Consider the following 24699-nt stretch of genomic DNA (forward strand, 5'->3'; position numbering starts at 1 on the left):
CAGGGCTCACCCTGGTCCCTTTCGAGTTAATGAAGTTCATGAACTCTCTCTAGTGACCTTTCCTGAGCTGAAACCTGTAACATACTTCACACACAGGCATCCCTGTTAAAAGGCATAGTGTCTGCTCTGGGGGCACTTTTCACCTCATTAAGGGAAAGCACTGACAGGGTCATCTACCAGCAGGCTAATGCTCGTTAGCCTACTGGAATCTCAGGCAAAACAAAGTGTAACTTACCTTTTACTAGTCATTTTCCCTAAATATTTACTAAACATCCAACTTCATCGGTGAATTTTGTTTTTAATCACTATTAAAAATAGCTGATTATTGCCTCCATAGCTTAGCAGAAGGTGGGTGATTTTTATTCTAAACTTTAGTTTCTCTCTTTGGACAACTACTTTCCTTTAACATTTAGGGGCTAGTCCCTGTAGGCACATGCAAACTTTTAAATACTAGATACCCTGCCTTGTGGGCTACAAGACCTACTCAGGGGTGACTTGCTTAATATTTAAAAGTAGTATTCCTTCCTGTAAAAAAGGTTTGTTTTGATCAGTCCATCTCTAGGTCTCAAATTTGAAAAAACAGAAATATACATAGGCAAAAAAATTGGGAAACCCACACAAAAAGAGACACGTTCTCACATATGTGTTGTGTTATCTTAATCATGTATTTATTATACAGTTTCTATGGAACTTCAGCATTATCAATTCATGTGATGTCTTCAGGGTTAAGATCACATGACATCACTCAGGACATTCAGGATCAAAAGATTATATGATGTCACTTCCTGCATTATCATTAAGGTAAAAGGATGCGTGATGTGAGAAAGTGAATTATTAATTTGGGTGGATGGTAGTCCCCCAAACATTGTAATACCACTATTTTGTTAGGTCCAGCTAGGTGTCATTAATTTAAAATCTGAGCTAAACTCCTGCTACTATGGCACAGAGCATACAGGCTAAGACATTTTTTAAAGCATTTAGAAGTATCAAAATAGTTAAAAAGTCAAACACATAACACAATATTAATACCACTACAAATTAGAATAATGTAGTAACTTTTGTGACCAAATAGATATAATAATGATAAAAATCCAATAGGGGGAATTTGATATATGAATTTCTACCTTTAAGTGAGGATAGGTCCAAAAAGTGCAAAGTGCCTGAATAAGTTAATGGTCACAGTAGATAAGGACCTAAGCGTGATTTCCAGCTGCCTACAATGGAATGCGAGTTGGACACACCAACCAGGTCAATCCAGTCTGAGGTTCTATCTAGACATTTTCTTGAAGACAAAATCCTATAATAGGGCAAGTCAGCAGACTGTATTCATTAAGGTCTCTGCAATATCAGACAGGCATTGGTGGGGTAAGGCAGCAGGATGTATCCTTGGAGAGCTTCACGATATGAGATAGGCATTGGACGAGGTCAAGTGAAGCCTTTGGTTTTGGCAGGTAAATTTCGGAGCAGGACAATTGAACTGTGCATCCAAGGAAGTCCTCTTGCCAGTTGGTGCCTTCGCCAGGTCAAGTTCTTTACCTTCGCAGTTAGTCTTTTTTTTTAAGCTCTGAATCCTCCAGCTGAGCAAAGAGGTGGACTGTTTCGAAGAGGGCTCCAAGATGCAAGATACCTAAGATGTTTCTTCAGTCCAGCAGCAATGCACCTTGGGTGGACCTCAGGAGGTCTGGTGGTCCAGTTAGACACAGACAAGAGTTTCAGGACCTTAGAAACAGCACATGGGGATTGCGACTCACACCAGCAGAGGCCCCAAGAGGGTCCAAGTCAGGTCCAGTTGGTACTGCTCAACTGGGCACTTCAGGGAAAGGCCTCCTGCAGCTTGTTGTGGTCCTTAGTGCACACAGGAAGTCACCTAACTGACTCTCGGAATCCACTTCTTTGTCCTAGGTATAAGTAGGCATAGCTCTCCTCACAGGTCTCACATTGCAGGTGCAGTCCTTTTTCTGTTCTTCCACACATCCGTAAAATATTCTGAAGAAGATATCATTGGGTGCCAAATTAATGCCTGGGACTAGCTTGTGGATGAGGGTATCTCCTGAACCCTCCCTAACAAATAGGATGAAAGTTCAAAGGGGTAACCTATGACTTTTGGAGCAGTTCCTGTGTGCTGCTCTGTAAACAATCCCATGGTGCCCCTCACTCGCTAAACCCTTCTACCCTTGTGCAGAGCATGTGTGCCCACCCCGATGTGTGGCTGGGGTAATGATCAGTCCCCTCCTTCCTGGTCATTCTGATGCAGCTCTGGGGCAGCTTCCCCCCACTGAGTGACCCCTTGTCAAGCATCGACCGCAGTTCTAGTCAGGTTAAGAAACAGCCAACACTAAACTAACCTGTGCTCACAACTCTGATAGCTTGATACAGAGCTCTCAGGGCTAACATAGAGGCAATGTGTTAAGTATTTGTGCAATACTTCAAAGGGTCAAAACAACTCACAAAAGGATTCCTGACCAGGTTTGAAATATAGAACATAGTTTAATAAATAAAAAAATACAAAAATCCAATAAGTATGAATTTCTAAAGAAGAAACAGTAAAATAGAACTTAGAAGCAGTATGCTCTTATTTGGGATATTTGGTTGCGCTGGACCGGGACAAAGTCAAATGTTTAGGCCAACCATGATGGAATGCGGGCCAGATACGGGGACCCAGTAAGGCTCACTGAACAAAATTACCTTCATCCTAACTGTGTCATCATCAAGGATGTGGGCCGTACGCTGAAGCAATATGTAGGTGTCGATCCATGCAGTGAGGGCGATGTACCTTTGCTGATCCGTGCAGCAGTGATGATGCATCGGTTCTGATAAGCGAGACCTTGTGCAGTGGTGGTTCCAAAGACAATGCATCTGGCTGATCTATGCAGCAGGAGCAATGCGCCATTTCTGGTCATGTACCAGGAGTGATGAGCTGGTTCCAATTCACACAACAGAAACAATGCGTCGGTTCTGATCCATGTAAAGGCACCACCACATCAGTTCTACTGAGGATGCATGGATTTTGCTGAAGAAAGCACACTAGGCCTCATTTTCAAGGGTCCAGGACTGGGATGGCACCACTTGGCAGGGCAGACTCACAGATGGCAGACAGAGTACAGGTGCAGAGGTAGGTAAGTTGGAACTCTTGTATGTCCTTGAGACTTCAGATCAGGAGGCCAGCAATCTAGGCCTTGGAGTCACTATGGGTTCAAGTGATGCAGGTCCAGTCCTTCTCACCATGCATGGGAACAGCAGGGCAGTGCAGCAAGGCAGAAGTCCGGCAAAGCAGCAGTCCAGCAGTCCAGCAGAGTGGCAGTCCTTCAGCAGCACAGCAGTCCTTCTTCCAGGCAGACTATTCACCGGTCCAGAAGTGTACTGAAGTGGTGGTGTCTGAGGTCCAGGACTTATAGCCAGTTTTGCCTTTGAAGTGGGGGAGACTTCAAAGACATGACTTTGAAGTGCAAAGTGGTCCTCCCTTCCTGCCCTGGCTACATACTCAAAACAGGGGATATGCAGCCCTTTTTGTGTGAGGACAGGACACAGCCTATTCAGGTGTAAGAGAGGAACGTCCAGTTCCTCCATCCCATCCTGCCAGGATGGGATGGTCGATCAAGTCATACCTAAGCTCCCCATTGTGTGTGGCTATCTAGGGAGATTATACAAAGCCTATCTGTCATCCTCCCCAGACGTGTATCCAAGACAGGCAGCAGGCAGCAAATTGTTAAAGCAAGAAAATTCCAACTTTCTAAAAGTAGCATTTTCAGAATTGAAATTCCGACTTCACTATACATTTGGAGTAAAAAATTGTCATTCCAGAGACACCAAAGATATAGGCCTTGCAGTAATGAAAAATGATTTTACAATTTTTTAACTGCCGGGACATTTAAAGCTTAATAGTACGTCCTGCCTTTTCAATACTTTACACTCTGCCCTCTGGGGTGTCCAGGCCCTACCTTAGGGGTGAATTATAAGTGTAAAAAGTGAAGGTTTGGGGCTGGCAAAATATGTATCTTGCCTGGTCGAAATAACAGTGCACACAGCACACACAGGCTCTGCAATGGAAGGCCTGAGACAGGATTAGAGGGCTACCTAATTTGGTGGCACAAGCAGTGTTGCAGGCCCACTAGTAGCATTTAATTAACAGAGTCTGGGCACATGTAGTGCACTTTAATAGGGTCTTATAAGTAAATTAAATATGCCAATTGGGTATGAGCCAATTTTACCAAGTTTAGAGGAGAGAGCACATGCACTTTTGCACTGAAAGGCCAGCAAAAACCAGGTCAGAAAAGGTAGAGAGGGAAGGCAAAAAGATTGGGGGTGACCTACAGAGAGGGCCATTTTCCAACATGAAACCCCTCCAGCCTGAGAGACTAATAAATACTTTGATGGAACTCCCTGCTTAGTCTATAAGATGTGAACAATGGCCCTCTACTGCAGAGGCACTTTTCAGTATTACGCCTTTCTGAATTCAGTTTGACCCCTCTGTCTATACTCTCTTGAGCCACTGAGCTGACCCATGGGAACCCCTCTCCTCACCTGTGGACCCATCTGTCCAGCACCTAACCTTTATTTGCTCACAAATGCTTCCCAGTAGGCAGCCAGTATCACCATGGTCAACAATGTGATGAGGCCCATTCCACCCCTTGGATCACAATTCTGTCTCCAGCCCTAGGAAATCTCTGACTATGAAGACAGAAACCAACAGAGGCCATTTGTCGGAGCCAGGGCCCAGGCAATCCACTTCCAGGTGGAGGTCCTATGTGGAGCCATTGAGTAAACTTCTCTTCCAGCCTTGGCCCTGGCAAGGTGTTCCCTGTTCACTCCTGAGGTGTTTTTTACTGTTGAGGTGTCTCGGGCGGGGGGGAGGCAGCTGCTCCAGGTGCTTTGCATTCCACTTCCACTCTTCCTCCCACCAGTTCAGGGGTGGTATCCTGAGATTAGCCAATCTACCGAGGGTCTGTAGCCTGAGGCTGAATATGAGTGAGTCCTTCCTCACCCAACCCCTCCTTCTGGACTCATGTACCCTTGGCTTGGGAGTAGCACCCCCAGAAAAATGAACTCTCAGAGCACTTTTGGCAACCGCCCCTCTCAGTTCTCTTAACACTGTGGCTAAATTATTCCCCAGAATGCAGTCTATGGGTATCTGGGGACTAACTATGACCATCCTCTGGAACGCCTCCTCACCCCTTTCCAGGGATACCAGGGCCATAGAGCAGAAGAAGTTGTGCCCATGGGCCTGTTACCCTACACACCTGGCTCATGTACTGCTCTGGGGTAACAAGCATTTTCACTACCATGGTCTGGGTATTCCAGGTGTCCCTCTGAGCAGTGATTGGGACCCCATTCACTTCTACCTGGTGAAGTGAGAGCTCCCACCCTCTGGGATAACCAGCACACCCTCTGAGTATATCTCCCAACTAAGGGAGATCATGGCATGGTCTACTATGACCTGCCCCTTGGGACTACTTTCACCAAAGGCCACATTGGCACCCGTGTGCGCAAGGTCAGAAAAAGTGGAGGGGGACTGCAAAAATGTTTGGGGGGACCCCTGCAGAGAGAGCCATGTTTCAAAACTGCCTGAATGGGAATACAAAAGAAGGGTCTGTGCAGGTGTCATCTGACACCTGCTTGTGACAAAGAAAGCCTCTTTGAAGTAAATTTAAGTTACTGCCCAACTGGTCTTGTTGCCAGAAGAAAAAAACACCTCCCCACACACAGAGCATTGTCTCTTCTCTGGAACAGTTTGGACATCTCATCATGGCTATTCACCATTGGGGTGACAGCTGGAGGCTAATGCAAATTAGCTCTTTTTTCTTAATATTATAAAAATCCACTTCACCATTGAGTTGAGCTCTTAATAAATATTAAAAACATTCCTTGAATAATTTTTCGAGCTGGTCCCTAGCTTAGGACAGCAGAATTCAATATTGCTTCTCAGTGTTACTCTATGGGCTAGCCAGCCTTCCTACAGTGAGAATAGGTTTTGGGGGCTAGTCACTGTAAGGACATTTTTACATCAAGAGTCCCGCGCTCTCCATGCCACTGGAGTCAAGCTATCCTGGCTGAAGAGGGGTGAAACCCCGAAACCGGTCTTAGGATGCTTGTTTCCAGACCAGGGAGGACCTGGCCTGGCAGTTCAGGCTGGACTGTTCCCATGGGGCACAGGGTCAAGACTGATTTGCATATGGCTGGGTCCAAACTGTAATGGCATGGTGAGCAAAAAAACTATGGATTTAGGCCCAGATCTCTGTACTGGAGTGAATGTATGACATTGTTTTGCATTCTGTCCATCAATTGTTGTTTTTGCATTTGTCACCCCGAGTGGGACGGGTATGCTCAGACGTGAGTCCCGTGCTCTCCATGCCACTGGAGTCAAGCTATCCTGGCTGAAGAGGGGTGAAACCCCGAAACCGGTCTTACGATGCTTGTTTCCAGACCAGGGAGGACCTGGCCTGGCAGTTCGGGCTGGACTGTTCCCATGGGGCACAGGGTCAAGACTGATTTGCATATGGCTGGGTCCAAACTAGAATGGCATGGTGAGCAAAAAAACGATGGATTTAGGCCCAGATCTCTGTACTGGGGTGAATGTATGACATTTTTCTGCATTCTGTCCATCAATTGTTGTTTTTGCATTTGTCACCCCTAGTGGGACGGGTATGCTCAGACGTGAGTCCCGTGCTCTCCATGCCACTGGAGTCAAGCTATTCTGGCTGAAGAGGGGTGAAACCCCGAAACCGGTCTTAGGATGCTTGTTTCCAGTCCAGGGAGGACCTGGCCTGGCAGTTCAGGCTGGACTCTTCCCATGGGGCACAGGGTCAAGACTGATTTGCATATGGCTGGGTCCAAACTGGAATGGCATGGTGAGCAAAATAACGATGGATTTAGGCCCAGATCTCTGTACTACGGTGAATGTATGACATTGTTCTGTATTCTGTCCATCAATTGTTGTTTTTGCATTTGTCACCCCGAGTGGGTCGGGTATGCTCAGACATGAGTCCCGTGCTCTCCATGCCACTGGAGTCAAGCTATCCTGGCTGAAGAGGGGTGAAACCCCGAAACCGGTCTTAGGATGCTTGTTTCCAGTCCAGGGAGGACCTGGTCTGGCAGTTCGGGCTGGACTGTTCCCATGCGGCACAGGGTCAAGACTGATTTGCATATGGCTGGGTCCAAACTGGAATGGCATGGTGAGCAAAAAACGATGGATTTAGGCCCAGATCTCTGTACTGGGGTGAATGTATGACATTGTTCTGCATTCTGTCCATCAATTGTTGTTTTTGCATTTGTCACCCCGAGTGGGACGGGTATGCTCAGACGTGAGTCCCGTGCTCTCCATGCCACTGGAGTCAAGCTATCCTGGCTGAAGAGGGGTGAAACCCCGAAACCGGTCTTAGGATGCTTGTTTCCAGTCCAGGGAGGACCTGGTCTGGCAGTTCGGGCTGGACTGTTCCCATGGGGCACAGGGTCAAGACTGATTTGCATATGGCTGGGTCCAAACTGGAATGGCATGGTGAGCAAAAAAACGATGGATTTAGGCCCAGATCTCTGTACTGGGGTGAATGTATGACATTGTTCTTCATTCTGTCCATCAATTGTTGCTTTTGCATTTGTCACCCCGAGTGGGACGGGTATGCTCAGACGTGAGTCCTGTGCTCTCCATGCCACTGGAGTCAACCTATCCTAGCTGAAGAGGGGTGAAACCCCGAAACCGGGCTTAGGATGCTTGTTTCCAGTCCAGGGAGGACCTGGCCTGGCCGTTCGGGCTGGACTGTTCCCATGGGGCACAGGGTCAAGACTGTTTTGCATATGGCTGGGTCCAAACTGGAATGGCATGGTGAGCAAAAAAACGATGGATTTAGGCCCAGATCTCTGTACTGGGGTGAATGTATGACATTGTTCTGCATTCTGTCCATCAATTGTTGTTTTTTCATCAATTTTCAGTCATGCTTGTGTATTCACACTAGTGCATGGCAGATTGGTGCGGTCATTTAACCTTTCCTGCCCTCCGGGCACTCTAGCACCATCTACTATGTGCTTACAGGAAAGTAAAATAAGCCGATTAGAGTATTAGCCATTTTCAAAATGTTTTTGGCGTCATAGCAAATTCACTAGGACCAGGTTAGCAGTATCCCAGTGCACAGAGTTAAAAAAACAGCAGCCTAATTACACATAAAATGGGATGGCCATGCAAAAAGAGATACATTCTCACACACGTTATTCTGCAACCCCAGACATTTCGGTCAGTTGATGTCCATGAAGCCCACAGGGTAGGAATCTTAATATGCATAAATATGGTATCCTGCATGTGAAAAAGTGAAATATTATTTGGGGTGTATGGTAGTCCACCCCAAGTAGTAAAGTCACTAATTTGTTTGGCCCAGTCAAAGGATTCAATAATTTAACATGAGCGCAACCCCTGGTTGTTGTGGCACTGAGCATATAGTCTTAACTGTCAAGCAAAGGTGTAAAGTATTTAGAAGAACTAAAGAAATTAAAAAGTCCAAAACACAGCACCATAAAAAGCCTATTTGTAAAAATTGAGAAAAAATTAATAGGTAAAATGACACCAAAACCACAAAAATTCAATAGGGGAACTGAAAATATGAATTCTTAAAGATTTGAGTGGAAAAAAGGCAAGATGCTCAAAGTGGCAACTGTAGTAGTAGACAGGGACCAGTTTGAAAAGAGTAAGCTCTTCTCCAAGTGGGCTAAACCTGAAATGCAGCCTATTGTTTGCTCCTGGGAAGCATTTCACACCTTTTTCAGAGCTATTCCTGGGCTTGAGCATAGGCTGGGAGTTGCTTATGAGTTAATACAAATTAGCCTCCAGAAACTTCGGGCAGGAAAAATGTAACGTCTTAATAGTTACTTTTACTTAATATTTATTAAAAATCCAACTTAAACATTAAATTAGATTTCTAATAACTATCAAAATTAGAAGTTTGCTCATTGTTCTAGCTAATATAATTCCCGAGATAATGTAGCAGTAGTATAATCTGTACTTTAGATCAATTTCACTGTGGGTATATGGCAACAAATTCTCTGCATGTCCCAGATTTTAAATACTGCACACCCTACCTTGTGGGTTAAAAGGTTTAGAAAGGGCTGACCTATTACTATTTAAAAGAGAGGTTTCTACCTTTTAAAAATGGTTACTTTAACTGGTCACACTGCAGTTTTTACATTGCAGCAGTAAGGCTACAATGCTAGGCCTGAAGCCATAATTTCCTTTGTTACACTAGTGGATGGCACGGTAAGTGCTGCAGTCCATTGGTGACATTTTACTTTTCATGTCATGGATTTATTTTCATGTTATATGCTATGGACTTACAGAAAAGCTAAATAGGCAGTGAGTCTACAAAACAGAAAACAAATTTAGCAAATATATGGGGGTGACCATGCAAAAGAGGACGTTTTCTCACATTGCATTTTGGGAATAGATAACCAGAAACTTTTTTCACAGTGCATATCAGTTTATACTTCCATCAACAGGCTGAAGTATGATTCAAATCTGTATTTCAGATCTTCACCTGGGAAAATGCTAGAAAAATAGTTCACATTCATTTCCAATTGCCTGACATGCATTACAAGGCATGTAAACATTTCCAACTAATACCTACCTTTGGACTTCTGGTAACAGCATCCTTGCTCCCACAATGGAATAATCCTCCATAACAACTCCCACTCCTTAATGTTTGTCACATCTTTGCATTAATGGTTGATTTACCTTTCCATACAAAAGCTGACATTACTGTTCAACACTGGATTAAGTGTATGTGCTTATTACCTGATGTTTTACTGACTTATGCACCCCTTCTGAAGACAGCAACCTTTCCAGGTCCCTTCTAGCTAGCTACACCACTTTAGAGCATTTAAGGATTATGCCCTGTCAAGCCCAGTCTCACTAATCCAACATGATTTGTTTGTGAGCTCCCTCCTCAGTCTATCTTCATATTAACAGCTCTCTTCACACCTAAGATCTTGTTGTCCATTTCAGAGCCTACACCTTTAGTGAGCACTGATACTACTAAGTTCTCGCTTGAATTCCTACATCCTGAAATGTCAATGAACTATTAATAGGTAGGAGGCACAACGAGGGGCATATTCATCAAAAATTTGCATCGCAATTGCACCATGCAAAGTGACGCAAGGGCACGTAAATCCTAGATGAGATTTACCAAGCCACCAAAGGCAAACTCGCTGGGTCTTGTGTGGCTTACTAAATATGGAATTATGCAAGGCAGCACAAGTTGCTGCCTTTTGTTACTCTGCGTTTGGTAGGCATTCCATGGGTGGAGCATGGGTGTTCCCATGCCTCTACCAATGGATTTTGGCACATTCCTAGATTTACCATGTGTGGTAGAACTAGGGATTTGTCAAAATTCTACACCTTTCCAGGGGAGGAGTAACAAGGAGAAATATGTTTACTTCTCCTCATTTTGTCCTCTCCCTATATGTGCTACATTCTGCAGCACACATAGAAATAGGAAAAAAACTCAGAATATTGTTTTGTTTATGCTAGAAGGGTCACTTCCTCCACAAAACAATCCTGCCTACAATGCAGGCACCCTTTAACCATGCTGCAAATGTGCCTGCATTGGTGCTAGGCAGCACATAGTGCCCCAGCACAAGGAGAGGACAGGAAACCACCATATAATGTGACATATGGTGCATTCCTGCCCTCTCCCGGGCAAGCAGCTCAGCAAGGTATATTGCTGTGCTGCGTTGCATGACCTTTTGATAAATCTGCCCCCCAGTTTGCATAGGACATATCAGTGTGAAAACCCTCACTCTTTAATTTGTGGTATGTGGCCTCTTATGATGACATTGCAAATCAACTAGAGTTTTTCATAGTGTATAACAGGAGCCCCTTAATATTCATGGTCGATTTTCTTACAAAACACAAGCAACCCATGACAAATTGTGCTATTATTTAGATGAAAATAGAAGTCAAGATCATTGTTTAGTTGAATAATAATAATTGTAATAAATTAAGCAATAATTGATTACCTCCTGAAAGGTTCCTTCCGTGTTCCACATCTTGATGAAGATCCACAACGGGATACAAACCATTGATGAGAGGGCCATCATCCACCCTATTCCATAGCCCCAGGCAGGATACGTGTAGACATTATTGTATTTCAATGGTTTATATTTCACAAGAAAAAATATGAAGGTTCCCTGAAAAAAACACAGATAGCTTAAGCAAAACTGCATGTCACTAAATACAAAAGAAGAAGAATAGCATGTAGCATGTCTGCAATTGTGTTTGACTTGTCTGCAAAACGTGGTGTAAATTACAAACTAATTTTACATACATTAACATATTTTACAAATCCATAATAAGAGGGTTGTATTTAGTTCGTAAGCCTGTTGAGTGTATGGAAAAATGAAAGTACACATGTGTCCCTAGGGATAGATGCGTCCAAGTAAGTACCTTACAGATCGAAAGAGCATCTGGGGTTAGAAAGGGCAAGGGAATTGACATATTAGCATATGATTTCCCGAATCCCTCCCCGATACACCTCTGCTCGTCTTCGTCTCAGTGAATAGTTTAAGCAGTTATATACTGCATTCATTTACCCCATTTATGTGCTGTGTAAAGTATGCGTAAGTTGTTCAACTCAAACCTTGACGATTTTAGAAATCTAATCTAGAATTTCTACTATCCACTAAGATTAAAAACAAATCTTTTTTCACGAGAAAGTGTTTCTGTTTTAATAGGAACAAGACCTGGTATTGTGGGCATGAAACCTATATACCTTATCTGTTAGTAGTGGCTTAGTTAGAAAGGCCTTTAATCCAACCGGCAAATACTATAGATAAATAATGCTACTATTCATCAACTCGTTTGAACTAAATAAATCAACTCGAGAGGGCTGAACAACTCATTCAACAAACTGTGGCAACACTTGGTCACCATGGCATTGCTCAATGATCTTTGGAGAACGGTCTCCATCAATTCATGGACACAATTCAATTTCAAACTTTCCTGCTATACTGACCATAACAAATAATGGAGGATATACTTGATATTGTCTAGTTAAGTGGTTTTGAGTCAACAAATTGCTTATGGCAGACCATGTTGGCAGAGAAGCCCTCCAGAATTCATCACTGTTGCTTCTTGAATGACCACTTTGTAGCAGCCGTCAACGGGATCATCAATCACAGAGACTTGTCTTGATAAGAGGCCAACAGCCACTTCAATTTTTAATAGTTCCCCATTAAAATTGCCCCTTCTTAATATAGCATTCTAATTGTTCTACAATCATCTGGGATACTAATAGGTATTTGTGTCGACACAGGTTGCACTTTGGAGCATTAATGGTTGTCCTTTCTTCTCCTCCCCTTGATGCAGGATGAAGAATGAAGTAGCTGGTAGTCATTGTAAATCTATTCTGGCAGGTTACAGCACTGAAATATGGTATTGTGCATTGATTAAAGTATTGTGCTGATACAAAATGTAGTGACATAGTTGTGTGAACATTTCTGTACCTCTTCTTGCACGTGTTTGTTTTATTTTGTGTTGGAAAAAAATGCAGAGTTGCTAGTACTTTTTTCTTGTATAAAGTGGAAACATAGCCTCTATGTTCAGTTGCATTTAACTGAATAGGGTTGTATTTTACTAGCAGCACTTTCAGTTCATTGTTATAGAATACATGAGTATAGCAAAGGATAGCAAACAATTGTGACTATTTAGTAAGAAAATTCTTCAAAGACAAGTCTGCATAGGCTTTTATTACTCATCCATAGGCTTCTTTCTCAGTGGTGAAGACAAAAGCCATCACGTTTCACCACCTAGGGCACAGTACGCCTGAGGCTTTCTCAAGGCTGAGAGTTTTTTTCTGCCTATATCTATAAATATGTGGCCTATACTGAATATTTAAATACCTATTAACAAAACTCAATTTTTACATAAATCTGGAGTACAATAAATAACAGGTAGCATTGGAACAGAGAGTAACCTAATCCCAGCAACATGCAACAAAAGGCTGGAGGCTGCTCCATAGGGACATGTGGGTTCTGCCCTCCAGGAGCGAAGGGAAGTGAGAGAAAAAAATAGCAGACTGCTAAGCTTCACTCCTGTTGCTGAGTCTAGCAGTGGGAGTCCAGCAAATTAGTGCTAGTTAAAGTTGGGTGCTTGTGCATGCTAGTGAACATGTGTGCCACAGATATGCTCACTGTGCCACTGGATTCAAGCTAGCCTGGCTGATGAGAGGTGTTACCCTGAAACCAGTCCTAGGATGCTTGTTTCCGGTCCTGGGAGGACCTGGCTTGGCAGTTCTAGCTGGACTGTTCCCATGAGGTACAGGGTCAAGACTGATTTGCATATGGACAGGTCTAAACTGGGGTGGTACGGTGAGCAAAAGAATGATTGATTTAACCCAGATTTCTTGACTGGGGGTGATTGTTTTGATTTCTTCTGAATTCCATCCATCAATTGTGTATATTATTTTGGCAAAACACTACACATGATTTTGTTATTGGTTCTTCTCTCTGGGACTATGTCTGAAGATCTCATATAAGGTCAAACATCACTGTGCCCTGTCTTTCTGTGCTCGGTTAACAACATAGCTTGGCCTTTAGACACAACATAAATTGACATCTGCTGTTTTAAAAAAAGACACCTCATATCATATACACGAGACGTGCCATTTGAAAACAGAGAGGAGAATTCTTCCAGAGGAGAGGTTCTGAGACTAACGCACCAGCCTTGCGCAACCTGAAATGCTGATTACCTATCAATAATACCAGATATGGGGTTTGGTTCTAATCCCAGATATCTATGATATATCACTGTGCCCACATAATGAGGATAGGCTGAGGCAGATATCTCTTTAAACATGGTAGGGCTTCTCATAGTATATAGTTTACTTGTGATGCTACTCACTTTATTTGCATGCATATGTTTTCTAGTTGCAGCACAATTGGTTTATAGTAGAGCACAATAGTTTCACTAAATATTGTAAGCTGTTCTTGTGTCTTTGTTTTGTTTATTATGGGCTTGCATGAGTGAGAAAACAAAAAAGTGACAATCTGTTTTCACGGTTCCCTGAGGTGACTAGAGTGTATTGTTCTGGGGTGCTCAAACATTGTGATCCTCTGTTTGAACAATTGATATTGAACACATTATTTAAGTGTGAAATGCAACCTCAGTGTCACAAGCCAAGGACAAATAGTAGTCTGCTTTACAAGACACCGACATATTGAATTTTTTACTATGCTAAACCAGAACATTTTGTCTGTGGATATTACTGGACAATGTGTTGTGGTGGCTTGGTTGTATGACACTTGTTTCTATTTTGTGACATTTTTGGAAAATATGTGCTCATTGCGCCAGGGGTTAGTTAAGAACAAAAAAAAAAAGAATATAATCCCATTCTTGAATAACTGCAACATTCTCTCTGGCACATTTGCTCTATAGTCAGCACACTGTAAACAAAACCATAGTTAAATGACTGAGACCCAAAGGTTTCTAAGGGTAGCAGAGAACTCACAAACCTGCCACGTGGGATGATATTGTCGACGGAAGCCTAAGTTCTTTGAACTGCAGTGTCTTCCCATAAAAGAAGTATAAAACTGAGGCTGTGCCTTATCCCTAGAAGGGATGGGACAAGGGCTGTCTATTGTTTGATCTCACAACTAACAGCTTAAGCTGTTTGGGAGACCTCTGTCATAAATACTGTACAATTTATATTATAAAGAAGTACAGAGTGTGGGTGTTTGTTCAGGCCCCAGCAGCCATTAGCTGTCATGTATTTTTCATGCTGTGCCATTGTACGGATGGGTTGTTCATCAAGCCCTTGGCATTTTGGAGAAGGTTACATTGTACCATTACTGTTCCCATTCAGTTTTCTTGATGGACGTTGAGAAGCATTTCTCAACATCGCATCTCCCTCACTCCCTGTCTGCCCATCCCTGTTTTTGGCATTGCTTTCTAAGTGCCTAAAAATCCTAGTTTCCCTTGCTTTCCATTCTCACTTAGTCAAAGCCTTCCCTGTCCACTTATCTTTCCTCTCCTCAGATCCCATCTCCTACTCTACCTCCCTTCATTAGTCTCTCTGTTTAAATACTCCCCTTCATATCAAAGTATTCACTTTCCTTTAATGCTTCTCTATTAATCCCATCATGGTTCTTGTCATTATCTACTTTCTTCTTCACTTTCTTGCACCCCCTTCTCTTTTCCCATTTTCTCTTTCCATATTCCAGTCAATGCTTTTGCTTGCACTTTTCACATTCGCTCTAATAATTGATTTGTCTGTCCTCACTTTCCTTTTCTGGCCCTATAGAATCATGGTATTCTGCCTTCAAGTCTTGCTCAAAACACCTTCTTGAAATCTGCTAAAGAGCTTCTCTAAACATTCACCTCAGTTTTTAATTATGCAAATAAGTGCTAATATGTATCGATATTAGAGTGACCTGTTCCAGAACGCTTGAAGGTGCACTTAGGGCCTTGATAATGACTAACACATTATAATCCAGCAAAGCATATTTATGTAGGGCACAGAACAAAGCAAAAAAGAGAATTTGCAAAATGTATGTTGAAGTGATGCCCTCACTATGTTTAGCTCTTTTAGTCATTGTTTTTGCCTGGCTTTATTTCCACGCTCAGCAAAAGGGGACATTGAAGAAAATCTGCTCTGCTCATACTTTTACGGGACTAAATTATCCTGATACTTAGGGAACAGTAGTGGATGTCTGTGGGCTATCCCGTAAGACACTACAACAAGCTTAAAGCAAGGGTTTGTGTCTTATATTGAGGACTTACGCCTCATTCAAGCTACCTGTAGTGCTGCCCTAAGTCCTGGGGCCTACTGCAACAAGCACATGGGCCTGACGAAGGAATTTCATTAACCACCCACCACCATGTTGCATCATGAAAGTCCTGATTACAGCTTCCCAATGCTCTGATGGTATGTCAATGTTATTTTTGACTTAGGTTTTTGGTTTTCTGTGTGCTTTCGGTTTATTTTCATTTGTTTTTGGCCAATGCAAAGTACAAAAAAACTGTAACTGTAAAAACAAAGTCTAAATCCAAATCTATTGGTCTTATCGAGCACTTGTGTAAAAATAAAAAAACATATGACATTGGTTTCACCATTGCTTGTTTATGTTGATGTTTTTTTAGCTGTAGATGTAAAACTAAAGTAGATCTTGATGTGTAGGACTGCAGCAGTGGATGGTCTATCTAAATCGGCCAATTATCCATCGGCCCCTTTAGCACCTTTGCCTCCTGATATATTTATCTCCATAAGAAGAATGTTCTGCTGGTGAAGACACCCCTGTAGATGGTGATCATCGATCATTCCAAATAGCAAAAAACCAAGACCAAGGTCAGACTTGGACAGAAAATAGACCTGATCACTAATATAACGTGGTCACATTAGAGAATTATATTGCTAAAAGTGGCCCATATTTTAAAATTAAGTCTGTTTTGAGCTTGTGAAGACCTGTTCTCAGGACACCCCCGTGCCGCACGGCCCCCCAGCTGTGTGTGTGCCTCCTCGCTGCTGCTCACTTTGACGATCTGCAGTTTTTTGCCTGTTTTTCCTAAGCTCGTTTTTTCCTGGTATTGCCTCACTGTTTCCCCTGCTGTCTCATTGTGATATTTGTGATATTTGTACCCTGTATTGCCTGTTTCCCCTGGTGATAGCCCCGCTCCCCGCCGCCGTGATCTCGCGGCCCCGCCCCCTTTTCTTCCGTGTCCTCCCCGCTCCCGCCTCCCAGCTGCTCCTCCCTCCCACTTGGCCTTAAATGGAGACCGCGCGGCGCAGGTGAGTGTGACCTGTTCTCAGGACACCCCCGCGCCGCACGGCCCCCTAGCTGTGTGTGTGCCCCCTCGCTGCTGCTCACTGTGACGATCTGCCATTTTTTGCCTGTTTTTCCTAAGCTCGTTTTTTCCTGGTATTGCCTCACTGTTTCCCCTGCTGTCTCATTGTGATATTTGTGATATTTGTACCCTGTATTGCCTGTTTCCCCTGGTGATAGCCCCGCACCCCGCTTCCCACCGCCGTGATCTCGCGGCCCCGCCCCCTTTTCTTCCGTGTCCTCCCCGCTCCCGCCTCCCAGCTGCTCCTCCTTCCCACTTCGCCTTAAATGGAGACTGTGAGAACGCTCAGCGGTCACGCCCAGCGGTCACGCCCAGCGGGCGTGCCGATTGTGCGCCGAAGGCGCGCCAAAGGCAAGCTCGTCTGCGCCCGTCCGCGCCTGGACCGTGCCCAGCACCAGGCCCCCTGGCCCCCGAGGATGCCAGCCCAAACTACAGACATACGACTCCTCCACCCTCCACGCACTCAATGCCGGCCGGAATCCCGCCTGCTACCAAGCCAACCCCGGGACCCACCCACGGACCCTTCACCTGCCAAGCCTGCAAATTTACCTGCCTCCGGACCTTCACCGCCCCGCCAAACCGAGCCCCAGCAACAACCACCTGAAGTGCATCCTGCTGAACACCCACTCCGTCCACAGGCACGCCGTCGAACTCTGGAACCTGCTCGACACAACAGCACCAGACGTCGCCTTCCTCACGGAAACCTGGATGAACGCCTCCTCAGCGCCCGACATCGCCATTGCCATCCCGGACGGATACAAGATCACCCGGAGGGACCGCGTCAACCGGACGGGAGGAGGCATCACCATCGTACACAAGAACACCATCCGCATCTCGACCAACTCCGACGACACCCTCACAACCGCCGAACACCTGCACTTCCAGATACACACCGACCCCAAGACGACCCTCAGAGGCACTCTCATCTACAGACCCCCGGGACCTCGCACGCAATTCAGCGAAGACATCGCAGACTTCATCAGCCCGCACGCCCTCCCCTCCGCTGACTACATCCTCCTAGGTGACCTTAACTTCCACCTGGAGAACAACAATGACAACAACACCACCACCCTGCTGGACAACCTCGCCAACCTCGGACTCAAGCAACTGGTGAACACCCCGACCCACTACGCCGGCCACACGCTTGACCCCGTCTTCTCATCCAGCAAGCACATCTCCTTCAGCCACTCCACCGGACTTCATTGGACTGACCACAGCTGCGTCCACTTCAGCTTCAGAAGAACCACGACCCACCACCACCTGCAACGGGTCCCTCGCCGGAGCTGGAGCAAGATCACCGCCGAGCAGCTCACCGCCTCCCTCAACCAGAACCCTTCCACCAGCACAACGGACCCCAACAAAGCAGCCAACAACCTCACACAGTGGCTGACCACCTGCGCCGATGACCTCGCACCACTAAAGAACCCTACCAGCAGACCCGGCTGCAAGAAAACCCCCTGGTTCACCGACGAACTCAAGGACTCGAAGAAGAACTGCCGCACCCTCGAGAAAGCCTGGCGCCACGACCAGACCACAGACAACAGGACCGCCCTCAAGCATGCCACCCGCAAGCACCACCAGCTGATCCGCACCACCAAGAAGACAGCACTCAAAGAACGACTGGACAACAACGCCCACGACAGCAAGGAACTCTTCAGCATCGTCAAAGAGTTCTCCAACCCCAGCGCTGGAAACAACGACATCACTCCCTCGCAAGACCTCTGCGACTCACTCGCCTCCTTCTTCCACCGCAAGATCGCCGACATACACAAAAGCTTCGGCGCACAGACCACGCACCCAACCACCGAACCAACGCCTGCCACCACCACCCTCTGCAACTGGACCCCGGTCAGCACCGAAGACACCACCCGCACGATGAACACCATCCACTCCGGATCCCCCACCGACCCCTGCCCCCACCACGTCTTCAACAAGGTCGACGCCATCATCGCACCCCATCTCCAGGACATCATCAACGCCTCCTTCCACATCGCCACCTTCCCGGAGAGCTGGAAGCACGCCGAGCTCAGCGCCCTCCTGAAGAAACCAACAGCGGTCCCCACCGACCTCAAGAACTTCCGCCCCATCTCGCTCCTCCCTTTTCCGGCCAAAGTCATTGAGAAGACCGTCAACAGACAGCTCACCGCCTTCCTCGATACGAACGGATCCCTCGACCCCTCACAGTCTGGTTTCCGAGCCAACCACAGCACCGAGATCGCCCTGATCGCAGCCACCGATGACATCAGATCCCTGCTCAACAACGGGGAAACAGCGGCCCTCATCCTCCTGGACCTCTCCGCAGCGTTCGACACTGTCTGCCACCGCACCCTAGTGCAGCGCCTCAGCAACATCGGAATCCAAGAAAAGGCTCTGGAGTGGATCATCTCATTCCTCGCCGGAAGAACCCAGAGGGTCCGCCTCCCCCATTCAGATCCGAAGCCACCAAAGTCATCTGCGGCGTACCACAAGGATCATCACTCAGCCCAACCCTCTTCAACGTCTACATGAGCCCCCTCGCAGCCATCGCACGCCAACGCAACCTCAACATCATCTCCTACGCCAACGATACCCAGCTGATCCTCTCCCTCACCTACGACCCCGCCACCGCCAGAGCTAGCCTACACGGTGGGATGAAAGACGTCGCCGTGTGGATGAAGAACAGCCGCCTGACACTGAACTCAGACAAGACGGAAGTCCTCATCCTGGGATCATCGTCCTCCGCCTGGGACGATTCCTGGTGGCCCCCTGCCCTGGGCACCACTCCCAAACCAATGGACCATGCACGCAACCTCGGATTCATCCTGGACTCCTCCCTCTCGATGACCAGACAAGTCAACGCCGTCTCCTCATCATGCTTCAACACCCTGCGCATGCTCCGCAAGATCTTGCGATGGATCCCCACCGAAACCAGGAAGACCGTCACCCAGGCACTCGTCACCAGCCGACTGGACTACGGGAACACCCTCTACGCCGGAACCACAGCCAAACTTCAAAAAAGACTCCAACGCATCCAGAACGCCTCCGCACAACTCATCCTGGACATCCCACGACACAACCACATCTCCGGCCACCTGAGAGACCTGCACTGGCTCCCCATCAGCAAGAGAATAACGTCAAGGCTCCTCACCCACACACACAAGGCTCTCCACGACCTGGGCCCAAAGTACCTCAATGACCACCTGACCTTCTACACGACCACCCGCCAGCTACGATCGACCAGCCACGCCCTCGCCTCCGTACCACGCATCCGCCGAGCCACCGCCGGAGGAAGATCCTTCTCCTACCTGGCAGCCAAGACCTGGAACTCCCTCCCCATCCACCTTCGGCTGACCCAGGACCACCTCTCCTTCAGGAAGCAGCTCAAGACCTGGCTGTTCGAGCAGTGACGTATCCCTCTCCCCCAGCGCCTTGAGACCCTCCCGGGTGAGTAGCGCGCTATACAAATGCCGTGATTGATTGATTGATTGATTGATTGATGCTGTATGAGTGTTTTGCAAAATATGAAAGACTGCATGCATTTGTGCTTGCTACAAGCAATGTTTGCTTCATTTTCTGCTAAATCAACAGTAAAAACCAGGTCACCGGACCATAAAAAAGGCCCACAGAGAGCCATGTACTTGGTTCACACACCATCTTGTCAGACCAGCTCTTTGGACACTACCTGAATGCATTACAGGCCAGTCCGACCCAGACCAATACTGAGAAAAGCGCTAACAGGTAATTAACAAAATCATCTGCTGTATGAAATACTTTGTTATTTATTTAATTTAAAGGCATTAGTTTATTTCTCTAGGGCACTCCAGAAAATACATACTTGGTGGTGTTTAGAAATGAAAAAGGCTTAAAGCAAACTGGTCTTGACACCTGAAAATAACGTCTGCAAAGTAAATCTGCAAAATGTCAGCGATTTTTTTAATCGAGAAAATGTGAAATTTAGATTTCAACGTGAACTTGATGGCTGTATCTTCGACCTTTAATATATTCCACTCAAAACACAAGTGTTGCAATTTGTAAAAAATACTTACAGCACATATGCCGGGCGTAAATAGCATCCAACACCACTTAATTAACACGAATGGCCTGTATCCGATCATGTCCTCTATATTATCATAAAATCGATTGCTTCCTGTAAAACAGAAACCACACATATACTGTCTGAAAGGCATAAATCACTTTACAAACATGCATTTGATTTCTGCTATGACATTTTTTTCTTGTGCTACATGGACAAACTTGTCTACAATGTGTGTTTTTTTAATTTCTTTTTTAATTTCTCTTTAAAAGCTAACATAATGTGGTGACATCTTGACAAAGTGGTCTGTGGTAGACAAGCTGTGAAAGCATTTTGAGACTCAAATCACCACACAAACTATATTTGCATTACTTATGAGCTGGTTGGTTGTCATTGCCAAGAGCATAATACTTATAGAAGGCCTCTACTCAAGACTTTTTACTAAAGCCAATTGCAAAGGATCATAATTTACTCTTTCCACAAGCCTATTACAGGTGGGATGATACAAAGAAGTTTTGACGTGATGTATCCCAGCAGTATCCATGAAAGCCTGTATTTGGGTGGACAACAGTTGGGTTCTGTTATCTGCTGCAATCTCTACTGGATACCCTTTTAGACCCTGGAGCTTGTTCCGGGCAGGTCACTCTCCACGCTGCACAGCTCCACCTAGCTGCACCAGTGCTCCAGCCCTTGCTGCTGCCGCAAGTTTGAGCCTCCTGTGTTGCCTTCTTGCTTCCCTGCTGCTGTTTTTTCTGCCTTTTTACTTTTGCCTTCTTGCCTGTAGCTTTTGCCCTCTTGCCTGTAGCTTCATTCTATTCCGCCCATTTCTCACCATTTAGGCTGTCCTCTCTCCATTGCATCTCTTTACTTTTGGCCTTCTGCCACTCGCCTTCTGCCTCACTTTTCCTGCCTCTGCGTCCCCTGCCGCCCAGCCCCCTCACCCGCCCATTGGCCCTGCACCTGCCTCCCAGCTGCTCCGACCTCCCACCTCCCCTTCTTAATGGCGGCTGCTGCGAGGTTGCGCCTCAGACCCCTGCCCCCCAGTCACACCAGCCTCCTCCTCTCCTGGAAACACGTCAACGACGGAGACACCATCAAAACCATGATCACCATCCACTCTGGCTCACCATCACACCTCTGCCCCCACCACATCTTCAACAAAGCGAGCTCCGTCATCGCACCCCAGCTCCGGAAGATCGTCAACAGCTCCTTCGAGACCGCCACCTTCCCGGAGAGCTGGAAACACACAGAGATCAACGCCCTACTCAAGAAACCCAAGGCAGACCAAAAAGACCTCAAAAACTTCCGGACCATCTCCCTGCTCCCGTTCCCAGCGAAAGTTATCGAGAAGATAGTCAACAGACAACTGACCCGCTTCCTCGAAGAGAACAGCACCCTGGACTCGTCCCAATCCGGATTACGTAGCAACCACAGCACCAAAACCGCCCTCATCGCCACCCCTGACGACATCAGGACCCTACTAGACAATGGCGAAACTGCTGCCCTCATCCTCCTGGAACTCTCTGCCGCCTTCGATACCATCTGCCACCACATCCTATGCACACGCCTCCACAACGCACGGATCCATGACAAGGCCCTGGACTGGATCACCTCCTTTCTCACCAACAGAACCCAGAGAGTCCACCTCCCCCATTCCGATCCGAAACCACCAAGATCACCTGCAGTGTACCCCAATGATCATCCCTCAGCCCGACCCTTTTCAACGTCTACATGACACCGCTCGCCAACATCGTCCAATCACACAACCTCAACATTGTCTCATACGCCTACGACACCCAGCTGATTCTCTCCCTCACCAAGGACCCCACCACCGCCAAAACCAACTTCCACGAAGGAATGAAGGCAGTCGCCGAATGGATTAAGAACAGTTGCCTGAAACTGAACTCGAACAAGACGGAGGTCATCATCCTCGGCTCTACCCCCTATGCCTGGGTCGACTCCTGGTGGCCGGCCTCGCTGGAAACTGCGCCGACACCCACCGACCACGCACGCAATCTGGAGTTCATCCTGGACTCATCACTGTCAATGACCCAGCAAGTCAACGCCATCTCCTCCTCCTGCTTCAACACCCTCCGCATGCTTCGCAAGATCTATAGATGGATCCCCACCGGAACCAGAAGGACGGTCACTCAGGTCCTTGTCACCAGCAGGCTGGACTATGGCAGCCTGCTGGTGACATCTTAAGAACATGATTATAATGGAAAACGTCTCAGCCATATGCCTAAATGGAACCAAATCACTTTGTATTCTCTTGAAATGTGGCCAGTAACTTGACAGAAACCCATTACCTCTTGCATCTCATTATCTATCTCCAGCTGTTCTCTCCACAACTTTTCCAACAAAGCACCATCCAATACATAATCTATGAAATTTAGAGCACAAACCATTTCAATGTTACCAGCCTAACTTTTGCTTTCAATTACATCCTCCTTGAGCGGTAACCTAGAAAGGAAATCAGTAGCAAAATTCCTAGGTTGCGCCACATATTCCAGCTTACATTGTAACTCCTACAATCCATATTGCCATTTGGCTATGTGACATGTAGCTCACCTGACACTACTAGTGCTGAATAAATCCACAAGGGGTTTAGGATAAGTTTGTACACACATTCATTACACCACACAAAGTTCTTGAAGGGCTGAACTCCCGACGCCAGAGCTTCCTCCGCAATGGTGAAATGGGTAGACTCAGTACCATGTAACCTCGATGCAAAATAAATTATTTCCTCAATACCTTTAGCTCTTCTTTGCAACAGCACCACACCCAAACCTAGATTGTTGGTATCAGTCATAATGATGTACACATCTTTGGTGTGAAAAGGTTTAAGTGAGCAGAGCAGAAACAGCTAGGGGTGGGCGGAACTTGCAGAGTTTCACTCTGTGGAATTCCACATAGTTGCACAAAACTCTACGAGATTCCATGGACTTCCGCATACAGGTAAAAAATATGCATCTTGCTCAGCTCGCGCTGCAATTTAGTGCCAGTAGCCAGACCAGCACTGAAAATTAGCACAAACTGCACCATGCATTGCTCAAGAGCGCATGGCCATTCTTGTAGATTTTGCTGATGCTCAGGTAGAAAATCTACTAGATTGGCAGTAAATCTACCCGAATGGCAGCCCTCTGATCGTTACCGCTCCCAAATGCTGGCGACTGCTCGCATTAGAATATCGAGCTAGGGGACGCCAAATCTCACTCGACAGCTTGCATATTCTGGAGCCTTGTGGGAGAAAATTCCACCATGTGGCTATTGGTGGAATTTGTCCAGAACTCAGTGTTAAAGAGTAACACAGAGAGGTGAAAATTCTGCTAATCCGGCGGGTGCAACAGAACATTCTGCTACCCACAGAGCCAAGGTTCCCTTTGATTAAAAACATCTTCACTCTGTCTACTTTACACATATCATTTATTCTTTTTCAGTAGGGTATGCAAAATGTCTGATTTGCTAGCAAATATTTGTATAAATTTTGCAAAGTACTCCACGATGCCCAATAAGGACCTAAGATTATCCTTATCACTGGGAGTAGGTGCACTCTCGATCACTTGTAAAATCTTTCTCTCAGACAATCTAATAGTCCACCCCCCAACAAAAAGTGACATAGATACAGCAATACCCACTGTTCTCAATTTAGATTGATTAATTCTGCTATTTTGCTAATACATGAAGGAGTAGAGGACACAATGGTTATCATGGCTAACAGGGCAGATCACCAGCCAATCTTGCTAAGCCTAATGTAGAACACTGGGGATCAAAGGAATTGTAAGAAAGACATATAGAAGGCCACTTCAGAAGAATAGCATCTATCCCCCAAGCTGTTGGACAAGGAACCAGTATGCACAAACTGGATGGAAGG

The 24699-nt window shown here is 46.0% G+C and overlaps 1 protein-coding gene across 1 annotated transcript in view; it reads right to left on the bottom strand.

Moving 5' to 3' along the window:
* LOC146797709 (sodium- and chloride-dependent GABA transporter 3) overlaps positions 1 to 24699 on the bottom strand; it is a 929762-nt gene that overhangs the window by 11933 nt on the left and 893130 nt on the right. The window contains exons 13-14 of the mRNA XM_085624875.1: positions 20839 to 20939; positions 10993 to 11163 (exon numbers count right to left, since the gene is read on the bottom strand). Coding sequence (XP_085481001.1) covers positions 10993 to 11163; positions 20839 to 20939 — 272 coding nt within the window. The remainder of the gene's footprint in view (positions 1 to 10992; positions 11164 to 20838; positions 20940 to 24699) is intronic.

This window comes from Triturus cristatus, chromosome 9 (assembly GCF_964204655.1).
Source record: "Triturus cristatus chromosome 9, aTriCri1.1, whole genome shotgun sequence".
Classification (NCBI taxonomy): Eukaryota; Metazoa; Chordata; class Amphibia; order Caudata; family Salamandridae; genus Triturus; species Triturus cristatus.